The sequence below is a fragment of the Melanotaenia boesemani genome, chromosome 24 (assembly GCF_017639745.1).
Source record: "Melanotaenia boesemani isolate fMelBoe1 chromosome 24, fMelBoe1.pri, whole genome shotgun sequence".
Taxonomy (NCBI): domain Eukaryota; kingdom Metazoa; phylum Chordata; class Actinopteri; order Atheriniformes; family Melanotaeniidae; genus Melanotaenia; species Melanotaenia boesemani.
Window position 1 is genome coordinate 23,494,503 of NC_055705.1, and position 27,500 is coordinate 23,522,002.

The 27,500-nt window shown below is 43.9% G+C and overlaps 1 protein-coding gene across 2 annotated transcripts in view; it reads left to right on the plus strand.

Annotated features, from left to right (window-relative positions):
* Nucleotides 1-27,500, plus strand: part of LOC121635412 (sodium-driven chloride bicarbonate exchanger-like) — a 64,808-nt gene that overhangs the window by 5,546 nt on the left and 31,762 nt on the right. The window contains exons 3-7 of one of the 2 annotated variants that reach the window (XM_041978537.1): nucleotides 10,657-10,738; nucleotides 22,223-22,366; nucleotides 22,511-22,652; nucleotides 22,798-22,958; nucleotides 23,658-23,846. In XM_041978537.1, coding sequence (XP_041834471.1) covers nucleotides 10,657-10,738; nucleotides 22,223-22,366; nucleotides 22,511-22,652; nucleotides 22,798-22,958; nucleotides 23,658-23,846 — 718 coding nt within the window. The remainder of the gene's footprint in view (nucleotides 1-10,656; nucleotides 10,739-22,222; nucleotides 22,367-22,510; nucleotides 22,653-22,797; nucleotides 22,959-23,657; nucleotides 23,847-27,500) is intronic. The other variant, XM_041978538.1, reaches the window with a different exon arrangement.

Genomic DNA, 27,500 nt, shown 5'->3' on the forward strand with positions numbered 1-27,500 from the left:
TAGATCTCCTGCTTGGTCTCCTGGTTGACAGGAAGGGAAGTGGATTCCTGGATTTGAGTTGAGCTTGTTCCTAATTACAACTCTGGCATAGCAGCTGAGCTGAAGTGGCCGTGCTGGAGAGGATCAGTGAGGAGGAAGTTTGCTAAGGCTGCCTGGCATGTACTTCTGATGGTGGTGATTTTGGATCAGGATGAAATCTCTATTCGCATAGGATGGCAGGAAGCAGCTCGGAGCCTAGACTGGCTCTCCGGTTAATTATAGTAGCATCAGTGGAGAGGAGGGTGAAGGGGGCACGGGGGAAGGTGGAGGAAGCGGAAACAGAGCTGGTTGGAACAGGTGGGAGCAGATGGTCCAACGAGAAGAGAAGGATAGCTACCTCTGCCTCTGTACATTGAAAAATGAATGAAAGCTTTCCATGATATCAGATGACAGAAATCACAAACGCTCGTAGCAAAGCAGAAAAATCTGCTTCTTCTTCCAGATCTGTTTGTAGCACACCCTGCCTCCATCGCAGCTCCGCTGACAATGCATTACAGCCAGAAAGCAGCATCTTTACCTCAGGTAGGCTCTGCAATCTCTCTCTCTCTCTCTCTCTCTTTCACACACACACACACACACACATACATGCGTATGCAGGCGGTTAAACATGCAGACGGTGTGAACAGCTATGAGCTTCACCTAGACTGCGTGAATCCCTCCTAAAGAATGACTCCCTGCAACCTCGGACTTCTCTTAGGTAACACAGCCACACAGCTCGGAGACTGAGTGGGGCAGATCCGTGCACGGCGCCGCTGATGTCAGAGCGCTAATCTCTCTGGGGGGATTGGCGGATGGACGCTTGTCAGAAACATTTGATGCTGCCCTGGAGGGAGAAGCGGAGCTGGAGCTGTGCTGCTTGGCTTTTTCTGCTGTTTTGTGGAGCTTTTTGGCTTGAAGCTGCTTCCGTATTCCAGCATGGGAAGAGCAGCTGATGAGAGCGGCTGAGGAGAGGGAAAGGGTTTGACCGAGAGGCTGACTCGCCTCTTTCTCTGCTATTTTCTCTCACATTTCCTGCAACAATCCCAAACAAACTGAGCTCAGAGTGGGGCTCAGGCCCTGAGCCTCTTATTTTACTACTGCTGCAAACACAAGGGGGGTTAGCGGACATCCCGCCCTACCTGGCTGGAGATACAACATGCTCCCAGTGGACCACAACAAGGGATTTGTTTATCAGGTAGGCTTTCAAAAACATTCCTGCTGTTGGACTCTTTGATTTTGCTTCTGGTCAGGCTTCAGACTGATGTGGAAGCTAACGCTGTGAGACAGGATGGACGCTAGCTGGAATAAGGTTAAGTGCATGATGCTAGGGCTGTGGAAGGCTCGGCTCGTACTACAGAGGGCTGGTAGCGCTGATGTGCATGAGTCCAGTCCAGAGGAGGAGCTGACAGATGGGACTGTCATGCTGGAGCTTAAACCCACCATGCTGACCTTGTTGATCTTTATGGAAAACTGGCTGAATGAAACCCAGGAATCCTGAATTATTTGCTGTCTGAGTATTTTTTCTTGTTTATAAATTTGTTCTGGTCTATTTTTTGTTGTTTATTTGCTTAGAAAGTGCAGAAATCTCAGCTTTTTAAATCCACTTCCTGTTTATTGTGTTTGGTCTCTATGATCCTCTGAGAGAAGTTGAGATGTACTTTGCATCTTCTTCCTTGTGATGCTGCCATTGCTATGGTAACCATGGTCATCTGTAGGGCTGAAAACCATCACAACAGATGCTGTCAGCCAATCACAGGGCTTGTACAGCCACTGATAATCCATCTCTGCTAGCTATAACTGTAGAACCACTTTGGCTCAGGACCTGTAGAGAGTCCTCTAAAGCAGATTTACATGGAGAGCCAGTCTAACAGGCTCAATGTGACGGATGAACACTTCATTTAGGATGAATTTTAGTGCACACCACCTGTCCTATTTAGGAATATAAACATTCATCATCCCTGCTGTTATGAACGCCTCCAGAGAGATCCAGGAGGAAGGCAGGAATGAGGTCACATGTCTTTTTTTCCAGTCAGGAATGTTGTGATGTTCCTGATTCCTGGAAGAGAGCTTGTAGGAATCCGTAGGACTGAGATTTAACCCAGGCCAAGAAAAATGGCATATCAGCTCTCCGATGATCGACAGTGGCACCGGAAAACTTTCTCTGTTGTTCTAGAATGACGTAATCTGCCTCAACTCCGTCATTTGCTTTTAATCCTGTGGATAAATACAACTCAAGCCATGGCTGCAGCGACTCCCTCCAGCTCTTCCTGGGGAATCCTAAGGTCCCCTCCAGGGAGTCCTGGGTCTGCCCCAGGTCACCTTTTAGTAGGATATGTCTGGAAAACGTCCAATGGAAGGCAACCAGGAAGCATCTCAATCAGATGCCTGAAGCACCTCAGCTGACTCTACTCCAAGCTGCCTCAGATGTATGAGCTCCCACCTGATCTCTCAGGCTGAAACACCTTCTGAAGGAATCCCTGAGCTTGTTCTTTTGTTTGTACCCAAACCAGGTGACCTTAGATGAGGATTGGAACGTAGATAGACCATAAAATGAAGGCTTTGTCTTTGGGTTCAGCATCCTCATTACTGCTGATGAGACCCTGATCCATCACCATTCTCATCTACAGGTTCATAACGTCTCTTAATGGACCTGCTCACACTGTAACAATTCATCATTTGTTATTTTAACTTTTTTATATTTTATGTTCCCAATACTCACCTCAGTCTCTTAAAGTGCATAGGCTCAGCCTGTTGTGATTGGTCAGCCGATTGGACGAAGACGGCGTAGTACATGTAGCTGAGGTGTAGGTAGCACTATGTAGATTAAATAAGTAACTGAAGAAAAGTCCACAAATTAAAACAACCAAAAGGATTGGATATACTCAATAATTAGTCATTTTACATTCTAGGGGTTAAATGGGAGATGGCGTTGTTGTGTTGGGGAGTGTAGCTTCCCATGACGAGAACTGTCATGATGATCATCAAACTATATAACCGGACCAACAACATATTTATGAAGCTCTGAACTGAGCAAGGCTGGTCCATTGTTCCATGACCAGGGCGAAAACCACAATGCTCCTCCTCAATCCGAGGTTCAGCTGGATCCTCCTCTCCAGGACCTCTGGATAGACCTTACCTGGGAGGCTGAGGAATGTGATCCCCCTGTTGTTGGAGCACATCCTCTGGTCCCCCTTCTTGAAGAGGGGGACTACCACCCCAGCCTACCAGTCCATGGGAACTGTCCCCGATGTCCACGCTAGGCTGCAGAGGCATGTCAGCCAAGACAGCCCTACACCATCCAGAAATCGGCTAATGACCAAGTAGCAACCTCCGCCGGTAAAATGTGAAGCCTATGTGGAATGGCAAAAGAATTGCAGTTCCCCCCTCATCCACTAGGGGCTCCAAAACAGAGCAAATCTCCATAGACTCCCATGTTAAAAAGACCAACTTCACAGCAGAAATAAACATGTTTAAAGCCTGGTACAAAAATCCATTTTAGGATTAATAGGTCAAGTTTACCTTAATGACAACTGTGAGGGGGGTGAATTTTTTTCTAACTCATCTGTTTGGGTGTTATTTAATCTTGAAAGTCAGCATAATTAGGGACGTGTCCTTTTGATTGACAGGTATCCAATATCCGCAGCAAGAAGGGAGAGTGCAGTGCAGCTGCGGTTTTTAGCTGGCTAACATCGTGCCTTAGCTTTAGCCAGCCTACCTCCGTTAGCTGGTTAGCAACTGTGTTCAGGGTTAGCTCGGTTAGGTCTTAGCTACAGGCAGCTCGAATTTGATGGGTGTCAATCATCCACCCCCACCTTCACAGTCCCCCTCTCAGCTTCTCCTCTTTGACTATTTTTGGATTTTTTGGGAAACACAACACACATGTTGCTGCCATGATGGTGACGGTGGGAACCGCCCAATTCAGCGCTTCAGAAACCTACAGGTGATGTCACGGAGGCTCCGCCCATCTTTTATATACAGTCTATGGTAATGACTGGAAAATGTAGACCAGGAATTTTCGAATGTCAGATTTCAGAAGTGAATGTTGATGCATCAGATCAGATTATTAGAATTAAACAAGCTAGGGCTAAAATACATTCTTCTTACATCACATTAATGGACGTCTGTCCACTAAACAGCACACTAACTTCCCTCTTCCTACTAAAATACACTAAAAATTAATACATCATCACATTAATGGACGCCATTTTCACCCCTCATACACCACTGGTGAAGGTCATTTTTTAAATCAAAGTAACTTTGTTGTTCCAACACAAATTGCTGCAATCATACAAATAACGTTGGTCCTTAAAAGTCTCTCTTCTGTTGGTTGTTGCTGCAGGCTGTACACGGATCTGACAACCTGAATTACAGTTTAACATTTGCTCTTTGGTTTATAGCTGTGTCAGGGTGGTGTGACCGAGATGTCACTTCCAGAGCTGCAACTCTCTGGCTTTCACCTTTAACTGCACTTTATGACACAAAAGCTAGAAATAGAAGGAAACTGGAGCACGGGGGATGAGATGTGGTGGATGTAAGGAGGATCTGTGTTTCTGGACCAGGATGTTCAGGAAAGCACGTTCATGCAGGTCACTTTCACTGTTCACACTGCCTTCACTTGTGAATTTTCTAAGCATAGAAGCAAAAACATGGGATATATTTCACAGTTTCCATGTCAAAAGCAGTGTGTCTATGTGCATCTATTTTCTCATTTCTCTACTTTTTTAGTGTGATTCAGTGGTTTATAAGAGCAAAGATGATCCAGACACAGTGGATTTGTTCTACCTTTGTTTTTGGGTCAGTCACTTCATTCTGAACCAGGTCAAAAATGAAAACCATTAGGAAGAGGGGTCTTAATGGGTCGGAATGGGTTGGTATTGGTCAAGACCGGTTGGGATAGTCAGCGGTGTAGAGGTAGATGCCCACAGATAGGTGAAGGAACACCTTACCAGCTCCTACCTGGGTTTTAACAGCTACTCTGGGGATGAATTCTCCCGTCTGCAGACTTTTGACCACATGAAGTTAAACATTGGTCTGGAACCTGCACATGGCCTCTCTGGTTTGGGATTCCAGTTACGTTACTATCAGGAACATCTTCCGCTGGTGATCCCGTGAGGGATTTAAATCCTCCTGCTGCAGATTTTCAGCTGTTTTTACTTTGTCATAGTGGGAATTATTTTTAGGCCACAATGACTTTAAAAACCATTAAGATGGCTTTATTCAGCTCTTTGAACCAGTGTCATGGAATACACTGGAAAACTTATGTCATTACCTTTAGCAGGACAATACCACAACAGTGACTCCTTCAGACTTTAGACAACTTTATTAATCCCTTTGGGAAGTTCCCTCAGACAGTGAAGTTCCATTACATCCCGCATCCTGGTCATACTGAAAGCACTTGGTTAGGGTTAGGAATAAAAGTAACTTGGTTAGGATGAGTTTAATGGTCATGTTTGGGGTTGAGAGACAGCTCATAATTCATGAACTCTATCCTAACACCCATTGGTTGGTTCCCTGGGTGGAACATTACAGATTAATGCTGAACCAGTAGGCACAGCTGTTACGTTGTTGGCCATATGTTTGGTCCAGTATGCAGAGCAGTTACCTACTGGCACATTTTTATGGAAAGATAAGGCACTAACACACGTGATGCCTAGAAAGAAAATGGAATAATGACAAGATATAAAAGGTATAATCACATATAAGAAGAGAACATATGTCCTTATATTTTGTTTTTATTGACATTTAGAAATAATCTGTAAGTATGCTAACATTAGCATCTGTATGCTAACTGTCATACCAACCAAAGTAAGTTGTGGTATCAAAACTTCTGATATAATGAAATGCTAATATGTCGATTAAAAAAAGAAAAATAATTATGTGAAGATGAGCTTTAGCAAGTATATTTGTGTTGTAAGGTGTCTAGTTCTACGTCTGCATCCACTGAATCAAAACCAGAGGACATCAAACCGTCTTCTCATGATGATGCTCAGTTGCTAGCACAGCACAAATGTTTACGCTGTGCTCATTTTGATGAGCACATAAAATCACACTGAACACTTTGTGACATTACAGCATCCTCTGTTCCCCAAGCCTGGAGCCTTTTGCTTCATCCTCCCTGCTCCTCCCCATCACACCACTGCATGCACTGAACTATATGCTTGGAGAGTCCATGCATGAGCTGAAGTATGTGCATGATGTGTCCCTGCATGCACTGAACTATGTGCATGGAGAGTCCGTGCATGATGTGTCTCTGCATGTGCAGCATGAAGCCAGAAGGCTTTGCAGGAATCTATTTGCTGCAGATAAACTCTGTATGCAGAAATAAATCAATAAATTGTAAAAGGAAGATGAGAAAAACATTTCAAGGTGATCACATGTAGATGTAACATATGTTCATGTTACACGTGAGAATGTCTTTTCGTCATACTCCCACCACCCCCTCCCTTCCCGGCTCCTCTGGAGTTTTGCTCATGTGTCCTCTGCTGCTGTTGCCGCTGAAATCTCCATCAGCAACCAACGGACCAACCGAGAAGCAATTTAATTCTCCCCTCCACCACTGATCCCATGGTCAGGGACAGGCTTTTATCCTGCTGTAAAGGCTGGCAGATTAATCTCAACCCAGATTGGTGGGTTGGGATGCAGCTCCCTGGGCTGGTCTGGGGTCAGCAGAGGCAGAGAAACTGGTGGTTAAAAATAGAATCAGGGACCTGCAGGCATGAGATCCTGGCTCATCTGTCATCCCAAGCAGGGAAAAGCTTTGTTTGGGATGCAGCAGAGTCAGCCATAGCTTTTACATGTCATTTAAAAGGTTGTTGGCGTGATGAGAGTGAAAAATAAAGGAGGTTGACTGAAGGATTTCTTTCTCAGTAAACAGCAAAATTGTATTATTTATTTATTTTTTTTAAATAAAAAAATCATACAGATGTGAATTAAGCTGTTTATTCAGAAAGTTTTGTTAAAATAAAGACTTCATTCCCCCTTTTTCAAGATAAACCTGAGAACATTAGATACACTCAGAAGGTTCCAGACGGAAGGAGGAGACCCAGAAATGTTTATTTAGCATCAGTAAGGATGTAAACAATATTTTAACCCATAAGAGCCTGACATATTTCATAGTTTCTGAGACATTTTGCTTCAATTTATGGTAAAAACTTTGCTCAAAATCCTGTTGAACACAATCGGGTACTTGTCTTCTGTCCCCTAATAGATACCCAGAAGCAGAAAACCACATTATAATATTTTTAAACTATCACATGGTAATAAATGGTAAATCGAGAGCTTTGCCTTTTGGCTCAGCTCCTTCTTCACCACGACAGACCGATGCAGAGTCCGCATCACTGCAGACGCCGCACCAATCCGCCTGTCCATCTGCCGCTCCATCCTTCCCTCACTCCTGAACAAGACCCAGAGATACGTGAACTCCTCCACTCAGGACCTCATTCCCGATCTGGAGAAGACACGCCACCCTTTTCCGGCTGAGGACCATGGTCTAGGATTTGGAGGTGCTGATTCTCATCCCAGCTGCTTCACACTCGGCTGCGAATCGCTCCAGTGAGAGCTGAAGATCACGGCCCGATGAAGCCAACAGAACCACATCATCCGCAAAGAGCAGAGACCCAATCCTGAGGCCACCGAACCAGATCCCCTCAACACCTCGGCTGCACCTAGAAATTCTGTCCATAAAAGTTATGAACAGAATCGGTGACAAAAGGCAGCCTTGGCGGAGTCCAACCCGCACTGGAAACGATTCTGATTTACTGCCGGCGATGCGGACCAAGCTCTGACACCGGTCTTACAGGGACCGGACAGCTCGTACAAGCGGGTCTGGCACTCCATACTCCCGGAATACCCCCCACAGGAGTCGATGCCCTCCGGTCCACCTTCTTGGAGAGGATCACCACTCCAGTCTGCCAGTTCAGAGGAACTGTCGCAATGCTGCAGAGGCTTGTCAATCAAGACAGCCCCACAGGATCCAGCATCAACATCAACATCCTGACGCTAGCTTAGCAGTCTGTTAGCTAGCTAGCATCTGGATTACATCAGATACGTCCATGATGGTGCAGCAGTTGCTGACATGCTTGACAGAACATTAAATGTTGGACATGTATTTACCAGATAAAGAGGATTAATTTTAAATCCTCCTTCTGTTGTTGGAAACGCAGCTTTAATTTGTAAACTTGAACTAGTTCCAGAGGGATGTGATGAAGAGACCTTTCTTCAGTTTATGTTCTGGCTTGTGTTTTTCGTTTTTTGGCTCATTTAACATCCTGGAGGTGGAGTTTCATCCCTTCTCCTGGAGTTCTGGCTGTCAAGAATAATGATCAGAGTAGGATGCAAAGGGGGGGTCTGGAAAAGTCTGGTCCCATGTCAGCATCTTCTTACTGAGCAATATCTGCGTTGATGAGGGAGTTTACAGTAAGAAGACAGATGTCAGCATCTGTCCAGATGTTCAGGCTTGTTTCTCACGTTTGTCCACATGTGTGTAGGCGTGTGTGTGTTTCTTCTATCCACCATCTACCACATCCAGCTTCTTACTCTTCACCACATACGTGTGATTCTTTATTGATCTAATGTGACTGGAGCAGGACATTATTACTGTTTACAGACACAATTATTCAAGATAAACTTTATTTAAATCCTGCTGGCAGATGTTTAATATGATCCTGTTTGTCTTTAGTTTTATCATCGTAAAACATCACAAGTCTATAAAAACACTATAGTACATACATTTATTATTATTATTATTATTATATCAGCCTGGTTATATCCCCAGTATTTCTGTTATTGCACCTCACTGTAAACTAAATTTCTAATGCTTTGTTTTTGCTGCTGGTACACCTTTTTGGTCTTATGTTTTTTTTGTATTGGATGTATAATAAATCATAACAAATAAGTAAATAAAATATTTAAAGAAAGAATTGTGACTATTACCTGTGTGATGTATCAGACAGGTTATCCTGCAGCATCCTCTAAATGTAAGGCTGAAAAACTGAATCTTCAGAAATCAGGAGGATGAAGTTTTTTCTTTTGTGGATTTGATTCACGGCTGTAACGACACCTTTATGCCCAAAATATGCTTCTCTCACTGAGATGATGTCATATTTGGATTTTTAACACAAGTAATAACTTTGCTATTAATGTGTTAATTTCACACATTGATCTCTTTGTGTGTGTGTTTGTGTGTGTGTGTGTCCAAAGACATGCATTAGGTCAGTTGATCATCCAGGGCTGTCAAACTCCGGTCCTCGAGGGCCGGGGTCCTGCAGGTTTTCATTGTTTCCCTGATCCAACACACCTGACTGAAATTAATGGGTTATTGTGAAGAAGTTGACAAGAAGCTGTTGGATCCATTTGATTTTATTCAGGTGTGTTAGATCAGGAAACCAATGAAAACCTGCAGGACTCCGGCTTTCCAGGCTTTCTCCAGATCTTCCTTGGTGTTTCTCCAGGTTCTCGTGTTTCATTTTCCTGATATTTCCATGGTTGGGGAGGCTACATCATCACTACGGCTTTCCTTTGCAGCGTATCCATGATCACCATGTCCAGTCATTGATATATATGTCAAAGATGATCTGAAATGATCTTGGAACCCCCGTGGGGGTCGGGACCCTCAGTTTGAGAACTGTAACTATTAAATAAAAATTAACGGGTAAAATCCGGTTTGAACATCAGTGATTGTTTGAATCACAGCAAACTGGCTCTCAGCCATATGACCTTTTACATAAAATATCCACAGAACAAGCACTCAGCCGTAGAGGGGTGGAGATGAAAGAGGTGTTACCATGACAACGTTTTATAGCAATGTCCTGCCCAGGAGACGTTCTCTGGAGCTTTCTGGGCAGCATCTCTTTCACCAAGGCCAACGTTGTCTCTGCCTGACGGCTAATAAGGCTACCAGGAGATAAACATGCCTCCGATTTCATTTAATGGTCTTTTATTTACAGCTGATACGCACTGACAGGAGTCATATTAAGGAAATATTCATCATGAAGAAGTGTGTTTCTGCTCAGAGAGCACAGTAGCATGCACTCTCCTTTTCAAGGTCAGAGCTATTTTTACCAGGAATAACTGAAAAGCACGAAGCTGCATGCGTTAGCACCAGTCTGCTTCTGCCATGGCGCACACTGAGCATGTGCGGTTGCTCCAGTTACACCACAGGTGTGTGTGCTGCAGCTATTACATGATTTAAGGCTTACACACAGTCAAGCATTATTCTTAAAACCATGACACAAAAGTGGTGTAATCTGGCTCTCAGGAGATGAACGTGGCGTTTTCATATTGCGATTGGCTGTCTTTTGTTGCCATGGTGACAGTCTCTGGAAGTTAGGCTTCTGATAAGTTTGTGTGTTTATTTCAGGACACATGGTCCCTGTTGGCTGATTGCTGGGGTGGGGAAAGCAGGCTGAAAGTGTGAGATGCAGCTCGTAGTATTTTCAGGAAATGTGGAATTTGCTTCACGGAGGAGGAAAAACCTCCTCAGCTGGTCAGTCATCATGAATCTGATCCAGTTTGGAGTCAGCCTTTGCCAACATGAAATGAAGGAGCTTTATTATGTTTTCTCTATCGAACTGTGAACTTTGTTAGAACGATATGAAATGTGAGTATCTGAGTGAAGACTCCATGTCTGTGTGTCTGCAGAGAGCCGATGAGGAGGCGGTGGTGGACCGCGGGGGGACGCGCTCCATGCTCAACACCAACTTTGAGAAGGAAGAACTAGAAGGTAACGCCACTGGTGACCCCGGCATGAACTTCAATGTTGGGGGGACCCAGCTACTGTTTAGTATACTCACATTCACCCTTTACTGCCCAAATTTATTTACAATTAAAAAAGAGTGGAATAAAATAACCTATAATTAAACTTTTAATTTACTTTTTTAACTCTACTTTATTAATCCCAAGCATTTAACCCAACCTAGCAGCTCGGAGCAGTGAGCTGCCAGATTCCAGAGTCCAGGGAGCAGTCAGGGGTTCAGGGCCCACGGTGGTGTACCAGCCTGGGGGCTTGAACCCAGGTTCACCAGACCCAGGCCCACCTCTGTGACCACAAGGGTGCCAGTCTCCCAAACCTTAAATAAATAATTATTAATAATTAGATAAATAATAATAAAAAAAAATATATATATATATATATATATATATATAAAGGTAAGACAAAGTATCGATGGGTTAAAAACATGTTAAAAACACACTGGATCGAAATGTCCTCACCACCATCAGCTGTCAGGAGAAGAGTTGTGAGGGTGACACTAATAACTTTATTTATAAAGCAAATTTAGAAACAAGAAACCGTGGACCAGCGCAACATAAAAGCATAGACACATGAAAACAGACATAAAACAAGATGAACTGTAACATCAGGAAAGGCTAAAGAATATTAATGTTATCTACGCTCTAGCCCTTTCTTTACTCGGTATCAGATCGATGCTAAATCTTGCAGTATTGCGCAATCTGAAATGGACAACTTCCATTTGGGTTCAGGCCATCGCTCCACCCTGGCACGTAGAACAACTGAAGCAAATTTCATAAAGACCGACGGTGCGGTGGCGGGGCTGCTGTTGAGTCAATTTTCCCCAAGAACGCTTGAGCGCCCCAAAATACGAAATTTTACACATTCCTTCGGGAAGGTACGTCAAGTATGATGAATGGTGAGCAGCCATCTTTACTTCTGCAACGTGGTGTCAAGTAAAAGAAGCGCACCCTGAAGAAGGGGGGCACGATGTCAGCATTTAGTTCGTATTCTATTGGCTGGAGGACGTTTGACAGACAGCTTATTCAGCAACCCGAGAGAGGAAAAAATGTCTAAGAGCAGAAGTTCTGAGAGCAGGACTCAGGTTCCCAACTTGTTTTCTATGAGGACTCCATTCCCCCAAATACTAAAAAAACATGGACCCCCTGCCCCACCCGTGCTGAGACCATACTTGGTTTTATGCTTTAATTAGTGAGATTCTCACCATAAATAACGTGTTCTGGCTGAGTCCTGTCCTCCCAAGATACAGCCAAAGTTAAATTACCAACATAGAACATTATTTTTTTCTCTTAAAATATGGGAAATTTGGCTCTCTTGGTTTAAAGTCTCTGGGACCCCTTGTACTCTTTAGGGGAACCCCTTGGGGGGTCGTGGACCCCAGGTTGGGAACCGCTGGTGCAGAGAATGAGTCTGAGTGTGAGGGAAAGAGACCAAGCTTGAACACAGGAGATTTGAACCTGCAACTCTAAACCTGAGGAGTTAAAGGCAGACGGTTTATCTGAGAGCGGGAAGATATTTGAGCATGAAAACAAGAAATTGCTCTCAAATCAAACAATTACACTTTTGATTAAAGAGGGAAACATCTTGATAGAATTCAAATTCATGGAGTGAAGTGGCATTTAGAAAAGAATAGAATAGAAATACTTTATTAGTCCCTTTGGAGAGTCCTCAGGGAATTTGGGAATTTAGGTGAAATTCCCAGTTCACTTGTGAATTTTGTACGAGCCTGTCCACATATATTTAGATTTAACTCCTAAACGGGGTGAAGTGAATCTGGAGATGTTGAATCTTTTCGTTCCTTTAAACGAAGTTTTCATCTGTGTCAGACATCATGTCTAAAAGTGCTGCAGACTTTATTTTGTTTTGGACTAATTCGTTCATGTTGCTGTATATTTTGTTGAGATGCACACAAAGTAAGAAGTTATGTTCATCAGCAGAAAAGACGTCTTTCCAGGCAGAATTACCGACACAAAGCTTTCTGTCCACCTGGGATCATCACAGAGGGATGTTCGGGTTTGATGTGAATCAAAGAGCTGCGGCTCTTTTTCTACACGTTTGCATCAGCGTTTGTAGCATGAAGAAAAAAACAACGTGAGCTCTAAAACCAAAGAAGGAGGCTTCTGGGCTGCTTCTTGTATAATGCAACAAATAAATATGACTATATACATAATAAACTAATTTCACATGGTCAAATATAAAAACCAATTATTGTATTTTAACTATAATCTGTACATTTTCTTGGCTGATTTCTTAGATGACGTCTTGTTAATGGTGGGAGCCTCAGACTGCAGTAACAGCCAAGTCAACAGTGTGTGGCAGCAGTGCCATGCAGAAGCTAATTCAGTTAGCTTTAGCATGCTGGTAACCCAGGCAATAAATGGTTCAGTAGGCTGTCAGCTTTGGTAGGATGGTTTCAATGCTAACGCCAGCATCTCTGTGCTAATAGACAGCAGCAGGTGTCTCTTAAGGTGCTTTGGAACTGACATCACTGCGCAGTGCATTCTGGCGGCATTTTCTGAGGCTGCAGAGAAAAATCCGACCATTGCAGATCAATAACTATTTAAACAACCATAATGTTGAAAGTCAGAAACAAAGTAAATGTGCGCTACAGGGACAAGCTTGTTCCCGGGGTGAGGAGATGCTATACAGAAACGATTGCATCGATGGGAGAATATGAACCATGTGAAATGTTGGCTGAAGAGAGGACCCGAGACTCCGACGCCTTACTTCCTCTGACTTTTCATGACGTTATTGTGTATCTAGTCTGTGGTGTGAGCGCCTTTACTGAGGCTTAGTTTAGAAGTTGTACGTCTTTGGAGGCTCATGTACAGTTTACGAACCCTCTATTTGTCAGTCCACCTGATCTAATATGACAAACACCCTTACAGGGATTATTAGGAGAATTTGTCAGGCTTCATTTGCAGACACCATGATAAAAGCTGCTCTAAAATGGCCCCGTTCTGGCTGGTTACGTCCAGTTTTTCAGATGAGCGCCTGCTAGCTTGCTTTGTCGACTGGTGCTAGGTTAAACACATGCAGAGGAACCTGCTGTTAATTTTCTCTGGTACGGAACAAAATAAGCACACAGTCGTCTCTGAAAGCGAAATGTTCACACCTACCAGCATGAAAAAGCCTCGAGCACACTTCAACCAGCTTGGACATCAGAAAAATGTAATGGTGGATATCCCCCATCCACCTCCTCCTCGTTGCTTCGGACACAAGTCTGTTTGTTTTCCCTGTCGATCGTGTGCATTTCAACCCACTACGCAACAAGTTCTCCCCATACTGATCGCGGTGCCTCAGGAGTGGCCTCCAACAACAGCTATTTTTCCCATCAGCCACTGCGGGGCTGGTGTCGTGACGTCACATTCCCATGCCCTATCCAGTGGGTCACCAGCCTGTGCATGCTAGTCATTATCTAATGAACATCCAGCTGAAATGATCTCCCAGATAAAAATAATTTTCACTTCTCATTTGTCACCGCTGGCAGCTCAGCTAGCTAATATTTTAGTTTTAATCACATATTTGTATTCTATGTTTTTATTTATTTTATATTTATTTTATTATTTACAAATAGCAGTTATCATCTTCTGTGTCTTCATATTTACCAAAATCCTTGTGTGGACCAGATTTGATCCTCTGATTGGCTGGTTTTGGCCCCCGGGCCATAGGTTTACACCCCTGATCTACATGCTACCATTAGAATGATGTAATATGTTTATTACTTATCTGCAGCCTTGTTTGATTACAGTGACATTTTTCATCCATGACTTGAGTAAACAAAATAAAAATAAAGATTTGTTCCATCTGTGAATATCAGCTTGTTAAAAAGTCATCCAGAGGAGAAATGAACAATAAGTGGTTGACTGGCTGATATGGAAAACATCTGAATTTCTTCCAATCAGAGCAGAAGCGGTCCCCATCAGTATGTGCTGAGTTTGGTTGCTAGGTAACAAGGGATGAGGCGGTCACAAAAAGAGCCATTCTTTTATTTCTGATGCTCTGCCAGTAGGAACATTCTTTCATCTTAAGAACTCTCCATCCCAGGTGATGCTTTACGTAATAGTTATCTCTCTGTTGTTGCCGTGGTGACGCTAACACTGCGTCACCAGCACGAAAAGCTCCTCTGAAGTTATCTCACATCAAACCTGGAAATGACCTGATTCCAGTCCCGCTTCTAGACAGTTTACAACACGTCACGGTTCATGTTCCACGAGTCACTGTTTGTCATTCTAGAGGAAAATCTCATGAAAGACTGACGAGTGCAGTGGGGTCACAAAGTTGAGTAAAATCAGTTATAAAACCTTAAAGTTCTGGTTAAACATCACTTTGATTGCTTTTTTCCTTCAGTTCAGTGAACTGGTGAGATTTCATGTGACTATCAAAGCAAAAAGCAAAGAAAGGAGTTCAAACGTTTGACTTCTGAGGTGCAGTGAATGCAACACGGTGTGAAGCTGAAATGAGGTGAGATGACGAGAAAACCGGCGGGAAAACTTTAATTTTACTCTACAAACATAAAACAAGTGATTTTTCTTCCATAAGGTCTCTTTAAGAAAAGATGCTTGTTTCTATGAGGCCGTATACGAAGGTTGGTCTGGCTTTGTCACTGGTACATTTTTACCTGTAGAGCTGTTCTTGGACTACTTCCTCCGTACCTTTACTTTTACCTGACGTTTAAACACAACTGATCCCACAGCCTCGGATCCTAGGTCTGTCTCTGAGCCCACTGAGTTTGGGAAGACGACGTTCATGTCTGCTCCCTTGGAGCTCGTCGGCCTCGTCGACCCCCCCGGTGTGAAGCTCATGTCCCGGACGTGTTGATGGGAGGACTGGTGCAGTGCTTCGCTTCTTTGACCTGGTGGATTTTCTCTGTTGTAGATGATGTGTTTGCACCGCTGTCTGAGGCATAGCAGGTCATGTAAGTCCAGCAGCTGATGTCAGTGAGGTGGGTTGTGGTGATGACTGCACGCTCCCCTGCAGCCAATCAGAGCTGCAGCTTTCACATGACTGCACTCTGACCCGTGAAACACCAAAACTCTGCACATCACAAACCACGATGTGAAGTCGCTGAGACGTGGACTCAGACGTAAAGACAAAAGATATCCTTTGACATCAGCAGCAGCTGTTCAGGCCTGGAGGAGGAGGAGGAGGAGGAGGAAGAGGAGGGGGAGGAGGGGAGCTATTTGAGTCTTGAATGGTGAACTTGTAAATGCGTCTGTTCTGCTCTTTTGTTTTCCTTCGCTACCTGGTTGTTGGTGGCGTTCTCGGCCTCGGTTCTTAGACTTGCTGCATGTGCATCACTCCTTCCTTTCCCCCTCCTGCATAATTTACTCAAAGCTAAGAGCCATTTTCTCTGGATGAATGCGTCTGCAGGAGGATTTCCTCTGACAGGCTTCATTCTGTCCTAACTACAAATATATTTTGACATGTAGCTGGCTTCTCATGACGCTCCTGGACCTTGTTTAACCTCCGTTTCAGGCTGGTGGTGGGCGGTTCTGGACTGTCTGAATACGGTGAAGTCACGGAGCTTTTAGGTGATTCATGTTGTTTCTGCTCATTGTCTAAATCTGATTAGCTGCTATGATGAGATTAGTCGTCTATCCAAGCAAGTGACAACATTTCAAGGGACATTTTCTGCATCTAAGAGCGATTTCTGGACTTTTTATAGCTGCGTTGGTGTGGTTGATGAGGGTTCTTTGCTTTGTTTTTAGGAGAATTGTGTTTTTATGATCAATTACCAAGAACGCCAAAGCAGCTTTCTCTGATTTTTTTCAGATTAGTTTTGTTATAAGCCGTGTCCAGGCCCAGCTTTCTGTAGCATTGAGGCAGGGCGGCTTTATTCATGATGCTGAGCAGCCAGTGAATATTACATGGCTCAGATATGTTTGCATCAGTGCAGACTGAGCTCATAACATCAACATCATGTTAGCAAACTGGGCCCAAAAAACACAAAAATTATCAAATCCCAATAAACAAACTACTATTTATTACAATAAAAACCACAAACATGCTCATTAAACTGATTTGGAAATTGAAAAAGTAAACATAAATTAGATCTAATTTAAATATAGTGAAACTATACAAATATTTCCTATAAAAAAAATTAATATTTTCAGCTTTTTTGTTTTTATCTTGTAAGCTGCAACTATTTACTTCTGATGGGAAGTCTGGCTCCTTTATTTTAGTCTACTTAAGCAGTAATTAATGGTTGTATGTTGGTCTTTAACTGAAACTTTAGTTGAACAACTGAACATAGAATCACAAACAAAATGTCTAAAAGACAAAGTCTCAATAAAAAATACTTTAAATACTTTCACCCAGAGAGGAATATGTTTCTTTTTAAACATTATTTCACTTTAGATTCACTCAGTTTCTTCACTTTTCCTCAACACACTTAATGTGTCGCCATGCACCTGCAACAGCAGCTACCGGGCCAAAACCATCTATGGGTGTCATGATTATATAATTTCTCAATCACGGTATTAATTGCCACGAATAATTAGTCATAAAGATTCCTCAGTATTGTAGCTTTACCTAAAGATCCTGTCTGAGCATCGTGCTGCACATGCAACAAAACCAAAGTGATAGATGAGTCATTCTGCAGCATCCTCTAAACGTACGGCTGGAAAATTCAGAATCTTCAGAAATGAGGAGGATGAAGTGGTTTTGGCTGGATTTGGTTCTCTGCTGTGACCTACATGCCCAAAATCAGCTTCTCTTTACGTACATAAATGGAGCAGAAAGGTCGGTGAAGGTGTCAATCATCAAAGGTTTGCTGTTATTGGCTTTTCCTTCTAACAATAAAAAGATAAACGAGATTTATAATGCCAGTCTAATTATTTTCCTGTCAGCCTGGAACAGCCTCAGGTATTTGTGGATTTATGAGGTGTCACATTAAGCTGGACACTGAGGTGCTTTGTATGCTGCAGGAGGCAGATGAAGAGACTCGGGTGTCCGGTCATCTTGTCTGTGTCCAGCCCCTGAGCTCAAGGCCAAGAAGCAATGGCCTGAGAGCTCGACTGCAATAACAGAAGAGAAAGTCAGCTCGGGTGAAATCAAGCCCTCCCTGTGGCTTCAGTACAAGCGTGTGTGCACACACTCACACAAATACCAGCAGCAGACCTCAATGTTCACATTGCATAATGTTGTCTTTATAAAACAACCTTTATCTGTTTTGTATTGAACTAAAATAAAAATGCGTCTATTTTAGAGGCAATCTGACTTCAGAATCAATTCGGGAAAACAGGGTTTTATTACAAGCACATCAGGCCGGGAGGAAGCAGTTTGTTCATTAATAGATGCTTCATGGCTCCCATCTGACTACGGTGCTTTTACTGCTATTTGTTGCTGGGTTAGGGTTAGGTTAGGGTAATACTGTGACATAAAACCTGTTTAGTTTTCACCTAACCTTGTCACAGTTAAGTTTGGTGCACATGCATTTTCTTGTTTTAAAGGCTTCATGATCCCCAATTATTTCCCTTTAAATATTAATTATGCAACAATTTTAACAGGAATGCATGGAAAATTATACGTAAATAATAAGTAAATTAATGAGGAAATATAACAAACAGATGGAAGATAAACATTAATGTAATTACAGTATATTTTTATTTCTTGGTTTTTTAGTGTTTTTCTTCATTTCTTCCAAATTACATTTGCTTTTAACTTTTTTTAAAAAAAAAAATGTGCTCCCCACATCTCCAGTTCTTTTACCCTATAGCATGCGCTATAGGGTAAAAGGTATATATATATATATATATATATATATATATATATATATATATATAATGCTTTATTTGTCCCACATTGGGGAAATTTCTGAGTTACAGCAGCAAAGGTAATTGTGAAAAACCAATACAAAAAACAGCATTAGAAATAAAAACATCCATCCATCCATTTTCTGCTGCTTATCCGGAGTCGTAAGGGCAGCTGCCTAAGCAGGGAAACCCAGGCTTCCCTCTCCCCGGCCACATCCACCAGCTCATCCGGAGGGATCTCGAGGCATTCCCAGGTCAGCCGAGAGATGTAGTCCGTCCAGCGTGTCCTGGGTCTTCCCCGGGGCCTCTTTCCGGTGGGACGTGCCCGGAACACCTCACCAGGGAGGCATCCAGGAGGCATCCTAACCAGATGCCCGAGCCACTTCATCTGGCTCCTCTCGATGTGGAGGAGCAGCGGCTCTACTCTGAGCCCCTCCCGGATCACCGAGTTTCTCACCCTATCTCTAAGGGAGAGCCCGGGCACCCTGCGGAGAAAACTCATTTTGGCCGCTTGTATTCGCGATCTTGTTCTTTCGGTCACTACCCACAACTCATGACTGTAGGTGAGTGTAGGAATGTAGATCGACCAGTAAATCGAGAGCTTTGCCTTTTGGCTCAGCTCCTTCTTCACCTTGATAGACCGATGCAGAGTCCGCATCACTGCAGACGCTGCACCGATCCGCCTGTCAATCTCCCGCTCCATCCTTCCCTCACTCGTGAACAAGACCCTGAGATACGTGAACTCCTCCACTTGGGGCAGGACCCTATTGCAGACCCGGAGAGAGCACTCCTCCCTTTTCTGGCTGAGGACCATGGTCTCGGACTTGGAGGAGCCAACAGAACCACATCATCACAGCCTTGGCGGAGTCCAACCCGCACTGGAAACTATTCTGATTTACTGCCGGCAATGCAAACCAAGCTCTGACACCGGTCGTACAAGTGGGTCCGGCACTCCATTCTCCCGCTGTACCCCCCATGGAAGTCCCCGGGGGACACGGTGGAATTCCTTCACCAAGTCCACAAAGAACATGTAGACTGGTTGAGCAAACTCCCATGCCCCCTCAAAGACCCTGAAGAGGGTGTTGAGCTGGTCCACTGTTCCACGACCGGGACGAAAACCACACTACTCCTCCTCAATCCGAGGTTCGACTATCCGACGGACCCTCCTCTCCAGCACCCCTGAATAGACCTTACCGGGGAGGTTGAGGGGTGTGATCCCCCTGTAGTTGGAGCACACCCTCTGGTCCCCCTTTTTGAAGAGGGGGACCACCACCCCAGTCTGCCAGTCCAGGGGAACTGTTCCCAATGTCCACGTGATGCTGCAGAGGCGTGGCAGCCAAGACAGCCCTACAGCATCCAGAGCCTTAAGGAACTCTGGGCGGACCTCATCCAGCCCCGGGGCCTTGCCACCGAGGAGCTTTTTAACCACCTCAGCAACCTCAGCCCCAGAGATAGGAGAGCCAGCACCAGCTACCCCAGACTCTGCTTCCTCATCGGAAGACGTGTTGGTGGGATTGAGAAGGTCTTCGAAGTATTCCCTCCACCGCCTCACAAAGTCCCGAGTCGAGGTCAGCAGCCCCCCCATCCCCACTGTACACAGTGTTGACGGAGCACTGCTTTTGCCTCCTGAGCAGCCGGATGGTGGACCAGAATCTCCTTGAAGCAGTCCGGAAGTCATTCTCGATGGCCTCTCCAAACTCCCCTCATGCCCCTGTTTTTGCCTCAGTGACCGCTGAAGCTGCACTCCGCTTAGCCTGCCGATACCCATCAGCTGCCGCTGGAGTTTCACAGGCCAGATAGGCCTGATAGGACTCCTTCTTCAGCTTGACTCCATCCCTCACTGCCGGTGTCCACCAACGAGTTCGGGGGTTACCGCCACAACAGGCACCAACGACCTTACGGCCACAGCTGCAGCTGGCCGCCTCGACAATAGAGACACGGAACACAGCCCACTCGGACTCAATGTCCCCCGCCTTACCTAGGACATGGTTGAAGCTCTGCTGGAGATGGGATTTGAAACTCTTTCTGACAGGGGACTCCGCCAGACGTTCCCAGCAGACCCTCACAACACGCTTGGGTCTGCCAGGCCTGACCGGCATCTTCCCCCACCATCTGAGCCAACTCACCATCAGGTGGTGATCAGTTGACAGCTCCACCCCTTTCTTCACCCGAGTGCTTAAGACATGCAGCCGCAAGTCCAATGATACGACTACAAAGTTGATCATTGAACTGCCGCCTAGAGTGTCCTGGTGCCAAGTGCACATGTGGACACCCTTATGCCTGAACAAGGTGTTTGTTATGGACGATCCATGACAAGCACAGAAGCAAAAAAACAAAACACCACTCGGATTCAGATCAGGGGGGCCATTCATCCCAATCACGCCCCTCCAAGTCTTGCTGTTATTGCCCACGTGAGCATTGAAGTCCCCCTGCAGAACGAGGGAGTCCCCGGAAAAAGTGCTCACCAACACCCCCTCCAAGGACTCCAAAAAGGGTGGGTACTCTGAACTGCTGTTTGGTGCATAAGCACAAAGAACAGTCAGGACCCGTCCCCCCACCCGAAGGCGGAGGGTGGCTACCCTTTCGTGCACCAGGGTAAACCCCAACGTACAGGCGCCAAGTCGGGGGGCAATGAGCATGCCCACACCTGCATGTCGCCTCTCACCGGGAGCAACTTCAGAATGGAAGAGGGTCCAGCCCCTCTCAAGGACAGTAGTTCCAGAGTCCAAGCCGTGCATCGAGGTGAGTCCAACTATATCTAGCCGGAACCACTCAACCTTGCGCACCAGCTCAGGCTCCTTCCCCGCCAGAGAGGTGACATTCCACGTCCCTAGAGCTAGCTTCTGCAGCCGATAATCAGACCGCCAGGGTCCCCGCCTCTGGCAGCCGCCCAGCTCGCACTGCACCCGACCCCTATGGCCTCTCCTGCAGGTGGTGAGCCCACGGGAGGAGAGGCCCATGTCACCTTTTCGAGCTGATCCCGACCGGGCCCCATGGGCAAAGGCCCGGCCACCAAGCACTCGCCTCCGTGCCCCACCTCTAGGCCTGGCTCCAGAGGGGGGCCCCGGTGACCCACGTCCGGGCAAGGGAAACCCTGGTCCTTGCTTTGTCATCATCATAGGGGTGATTTGAGCCGCACTTCGTCTGGTCCCTCCCCTACACACCTGTTTGCCATGGGTGACCCTACCAGGGGCATGAAGCCCCCGACAACATAGCTGCTAGGATCATCAGGATGCACAAACTCCTCCACCACGATAAGGTGGCGACTCAGGGGAGGAGAACAAAATAAAACAACAACTATATAAAAAAGTCTATATAGAAGTCAAAATAAAAGCATGGTGTATTAGCTGGCATGCTAAAAACAATTGACATGGTATTAGCTGGCATGCTAAATACGGTGAACATGGTATTAGCTAGTGACTGACCCAAGAACATGGTATTAGCTGGTGTGCTAAATGCAGTAACATTAGCTGGTGTGCTATACACAACATGGTATTAGCTAGTGTGCTAAAAACACAGTGAACATATTATTAGCTGGTGTGCTGATTCAGATTTTTCAGATTTTTTTCCTGACATTTTTCTCTGCTGCTCTTTACAATTTAGTGACTACATCATAAATATTTAACAATAATATAAAAAAAGGAGTCTCATTTTCAGATCAAAGGTTAACCACTTCTGTGTTGGACCATGTTGCCTTTAGGTCACCGCACCCTCTACATTGGAGTCCATGTCCCTCTTGGCAGGAGGTCACACCGGCGTCACCGCCACCATGGACACAGACACAGGAAGAGGTCTAAGGAGAGGGACCCCACAGCTGATGACGGACGAGAATCCCCCTGCCACAGTAAGTGTTGGAGTGAAGTGAGATAAAATTTGGATGAAAATCTTTACAGAACACAGAAGCTTTGAGCTGCCTCTTAACTGCCGACCACCTGCTACAACTTCCATTTTTCTTGCTACTTTCTTTTACATCTCCTACTCGCTGCAGCAGACACGCCAGCTCAGAGGGTGCAGTTTCTACTGGGTACCGAAGATGGCGACGAAGAGCACATCCCTCACGCCCTGTTCACCGAGCTGGATGAAATCTGCCTCAGAGAGGGCGAGGATGCCGAGTGGAAAGAGACGGCTAGGTAAGCTGTTCTCGCTCAGCTGGGGTGTCTTTGATGCTGTTTCTGCCTGACAGCAAATTTTATGTTAAAGCTGTTTTCAAGGCACCATCAGGATCTTAAAGCACAAATTCTTCTACGCATGACTTACATGCTTGTTGGTTTGCAGGTGGCTGAAGTTCGAGGAAGACGTGGAGGATGGTGGCGAGCGATGGAGTAAACCCTACGTGGCCACTCTGTCTCTGCACAGTCTTTTTGAGCTTCGCAGCTGCATCATGAATGGGACTGTGATGCTGGACATGAGGGCCAACTCACTGGAGGAGATCGCAGGTTAGAACAACCCTTACTCTGTCCGACCACTGATTCAGTGTCTCCATGACATAAAGGCGTGGATGGCCTGTAACTGTTAAAATCTTTTAATGAAACTTCTAACTCACCTGTTCTGCTTCTGTATGTATGTATAAATATAACTATATATTTGTGTATATATAAATATACATATCGCTGGTTCGTGCTTCTGCTGGGGGGAGTTCGAACGAGGCCTTTCTGTGTGGAGTTTGTATGTTCTGCCTGTGTCGCTCTGAATTTTCCCTACATGTGTGAGTGGTTGTTTGTCTCTGTGCTGGCCCTGTGATGGACTGGCCACCTGTCCAGGTGTGCCTGCTAATTGCTGGGAAAGGCTCCAGCTTAAATAACCTTGTGTCTCTATACTCTTAAAGCTTTAAGTTTGGGTCACTATGGAAACTACTACTACATGTCAGTCCAACTTTATTCATTTGGACTTGTTTCGGAGCAAAGAGGGAACTGTGTTTTTAAGATTCGGGAACAAACTATGCTGATTCAGAAATCAGCTGAATTTAACCTGGTTTGGTGCAATTTAATCAGCTACAGTAGGTCAGTCTTTTGTTGGCGTAATCAGCTTAGCATCGCTGGCTGCCACGCAGGGCCAGGCTCTATCAGGGGAATCCTTTGTGAATTAAAATATCCGCCATGGTAAAGTGGGTTTCCTGTGCTTGTCTAACTCCTTAGACATGGTTCTGGATCAGCACGAGGTGTCTGGCCCTGTAGGTCAGGATGCGAGGAGGAGGATCCGCGAGGCCCTGCTCAAACAGCATCACCACCAAAACCACAAGAAACTGGCCAACCGCATTCCTATCGTACGTTCTTTTGCTGATATCGGCAAGAAGCAGTCTGAGCCTCATTCTATGGACAAGAATGGTGAGACTAACAGCTGAAATTTCAGCCTTTTTTATCCCGTTTGTACTACGAGGATCACTTTTACATTTGAATGTTAATATATATGGTATGCCTTGTAATGCATAATGTGTTGTAACCCTGCCTGGGTTTTCAGCGTGTTTCCATGTGTTTCTTAATGTTTTATCTCATTTTCTCCTCTTGTTTGTGTTTCTCCATGTTTGTTCTTGTTTGCATGTGTGTGCTTGCATGTGTGTGAAACCCAGTGAATGAAATCCAACATCATGAAAATTCCCTCTTCACGAACGCTTCTTCCAGAAAGCCCCATTTTTATTGGGCTTATCAGCGATGTGTATGTTGTTTGTCATGTCTCCCCACTCCATCATCTCTGAGCTCCTCCATGAATCTGGACATGCAGCTCGATGAAACCAGCACCAAACATCTTAATGTCCTTCAAGCAGTTGTGCATGGCTACTGTCCCATCTCACAGGAAGACAAAGATCAGGACTTTTGCAGAGGCAATTAGAGCCGGTGCCAAAGCAATAGTGTAAAATGAACTAATAAAAGGGGAGAGTATTATCATGATGGGTTAGAAATGAGAACACATAACTTATGTGGATTGTTTACACAATTGTTACAGTAAAATATTAAATGGTTTTAACAAGAGCTGGGTTAAAAAAAATTGATTAATCCAAATAATTAATTCAGTATTGATTCAGTCAGCTTTTCTCTCTGTGATGATGCCACATTCAGATTTAGTTTGGTTTTATTCACCACTGGATTACATTCACCTGTAAACTATTTAGCAGCTTATTACCTCTCACATTAGAATAGAATAGAACATAATAGAATAGAATAGAATATTATCATTTTACATAACATTATTGCTATTACATTTTTCACATTAGCAGCCAACGCTAAGAGAGCGGGCTCACACATTAGTAGCTATGGGTAAGACCACAGGCTTCCAAATTACCAGCTAACGCTAACACCAATGGCTTCCACTTTAGTAGCTAACGCTTACACCACTGGCTCCCACATTGGTAGCTATGGGTAAGACCACAGGCTTCCACATTACCAGCTAACGCTAACACCAATGGCTTCCACTTTAGTAGCTAACGCTTAAACCACAGGCTTCCAAATTAGCAGCTAACACTAAGACAGTGTCCTCCCACATTAGCAGCTAACGCTAAGAGAGAAAGCTCCCACATTAGTAGCTAAGGATAAGACCACAGGCTTCCACATTACCAGCTAATGCAGGAGTGGCCAACGTCGGTCCTCAAGAGCCACAATCCTGCAAGTTTTCCATGCATCCCTGCACCAACACACCTGACTCAAATTAAATGGATCTAACAGCCTATAAGGATCTGCACAATGACTCATTAGTTTAAGTCAGGTGTGTCGGTGCAGGGATGATTGGAAATATTGCAGGATTGTGGCTCTCGAGGACCGATGTTGGCCACCCCTGAGCTAATGCTTACACCACTGGCTTCAACATTAGCAGCTAACGCTAAGACCGTGAGCTCCAGCATCTTTAACAAAACACCAAATGTTTTGAAAATAACAGGAAGTTACATCACCATGCACATATGTACTTCAGAATTTATCCCAGATATGTGATTTTGATGGTCATCTATAGGAGCTCAGTATTTTATAAAAAACAGTTATGTGAGAATGTCTTTAATATTCAAGGAAAACTGTTATATAAATATCTGGAAATGAATCGATATTGAATTAAATCAGGCTGTTGTGAATTGAGCAAATTAGTTGTGCCCAACCTTAACTTTAACAGGGCATCAACAGGCAGTGGCAACATCGGGACCCTTCAAGTTTCTGCAGAGATGCTTATAGCCTGTGATTGGGGTTAAATTGGGCCGAAACTGAGCCCAGGGCTGTTTAATGGACAAAACAAAAACCCTTTCCCTGGATTTTTAGTTCTGAATAATTAAAACAATATTTTGACAATTATGACAATGAAACCCTCTGTGGTTTTTTGTAGCTATAAAATAACAGATGCCAAAATTGGGCCAAAAATGGGCCACATTTGTTCACACGGTGGTCCGATAGTCACTCAGAAGGATGTAGTTCCCACATAGTGTAGAAATGTCCGGTGTGCAAGTTCATGCTGCATTATGATGTAAAATATCATCTAAAATATATTCCATGCTGTGTTCACTTGCACCTGGACATCAGAACTTTATCCAAATAAATTAAAAACCACAATTAATTAAAGATAAATAAGTTATACTCTTTCTCAGTATTGTTTATCCCAGTTTAACCCCTGCCTGTGACACAGCTAAAAGGATCATTTCTGCAGCTCATCTGCTTTTAGAATAATCCACATATGTTCTGTGTTCCATGCATGTAAAGGGTAAGATCTCCTTTATCTGTATATAAAGCTAAAAGTAAAAATGTTCCTCTAAATACATTTAAGGGTGCTTTCATGCCTATCTGGATTAAAATGACAGCTGAAGAGGATCAAATCAAACTGAAACATAATTAATCAGGTCTTTTTCATGTCTTTTGATTAAAACTCCTACTCATGTTGGCTGAGTCTCCTGGAACTCTAATGCCAAGGCTTGTAGGACCAATTCCAGTCCTCATTTCTGTCAGCCATAGTACGATCTTCATACAAACAGGACTGTTCATGTGACTAATTTGAATTAGTCGAGTATTGTGCTTAGAGGTGGTACTATGAATGACAGTGTCATAATTATAATACTACGAGGAAACAAAATAAACTTGTGTAAATTTAAAAGGCTACCTGCTAGCATGCCAGCTCAGACATTCACCTGTTTCTAATCCAAACAATTACTAATCAAATGTGTGTAATGAAACAAAACTATTCATCTTGGATTAGACATTAGCACCAAATTTCAGGAATGAAATCACCCTAAGAATGTGTAAAGCTATTTATATTTTAATATAAGGGAATAAAACTTGTGTACAGACTTTTTATGAAAATACTCTCCACTTGTTGATGACTAGAAACCATTAGAGTTTGATAAAAACAGATTATAACAGTCTAACATTTGAACTGTGGTAGCTACTAAAACATCTTAGTCTAACTTAATAACACAAATTTTATCCTTAACTTTGTGGTTTGGGGACAAAAAAGTAGTTTGGAAAATGACCTGCTTTATATTCTTGTTCGAAAAAAATATTTCCTATGTCACGTTTAGTGATAGATATGAAGCTAGTGCCAGCTGTTAGCTGAGGATGTAGGTTAGAGCTAACTGCTAATTAGCCTAGCACAATTAAAGAAAATCTGCTGACAAATGTCTAAATCTTCAGCTTCCATAAAAAATTATGATAATTTAATCAGTTAATTAATAAGTGCATTTCACAAACTATTGTAAAACATTTTTAGTCAATAAATCGTCAAAGCTTTAAACTACCAGGTTAGCTTAGCTTAGCGTATCAAAGCTGCTATAAACATGTAACAGTTAGTTTGGCCTGTAAAAAGTTATAGATAAATGTTAGTTTAAATATCAATTTTATACGAAGAGAAGAAGTTGTACCATGTTAATAAGTGAGCAATAAAGATGATTACATTTTATCACAAGCTAATCTAGATGCTTTCATTTATTGTAACTAAGCTAAACGGATGCTCACTTTAAATTTTTGTCATTATAATCAAACAAATCTTCAATATATACAAAAAATATATTTTTTTAA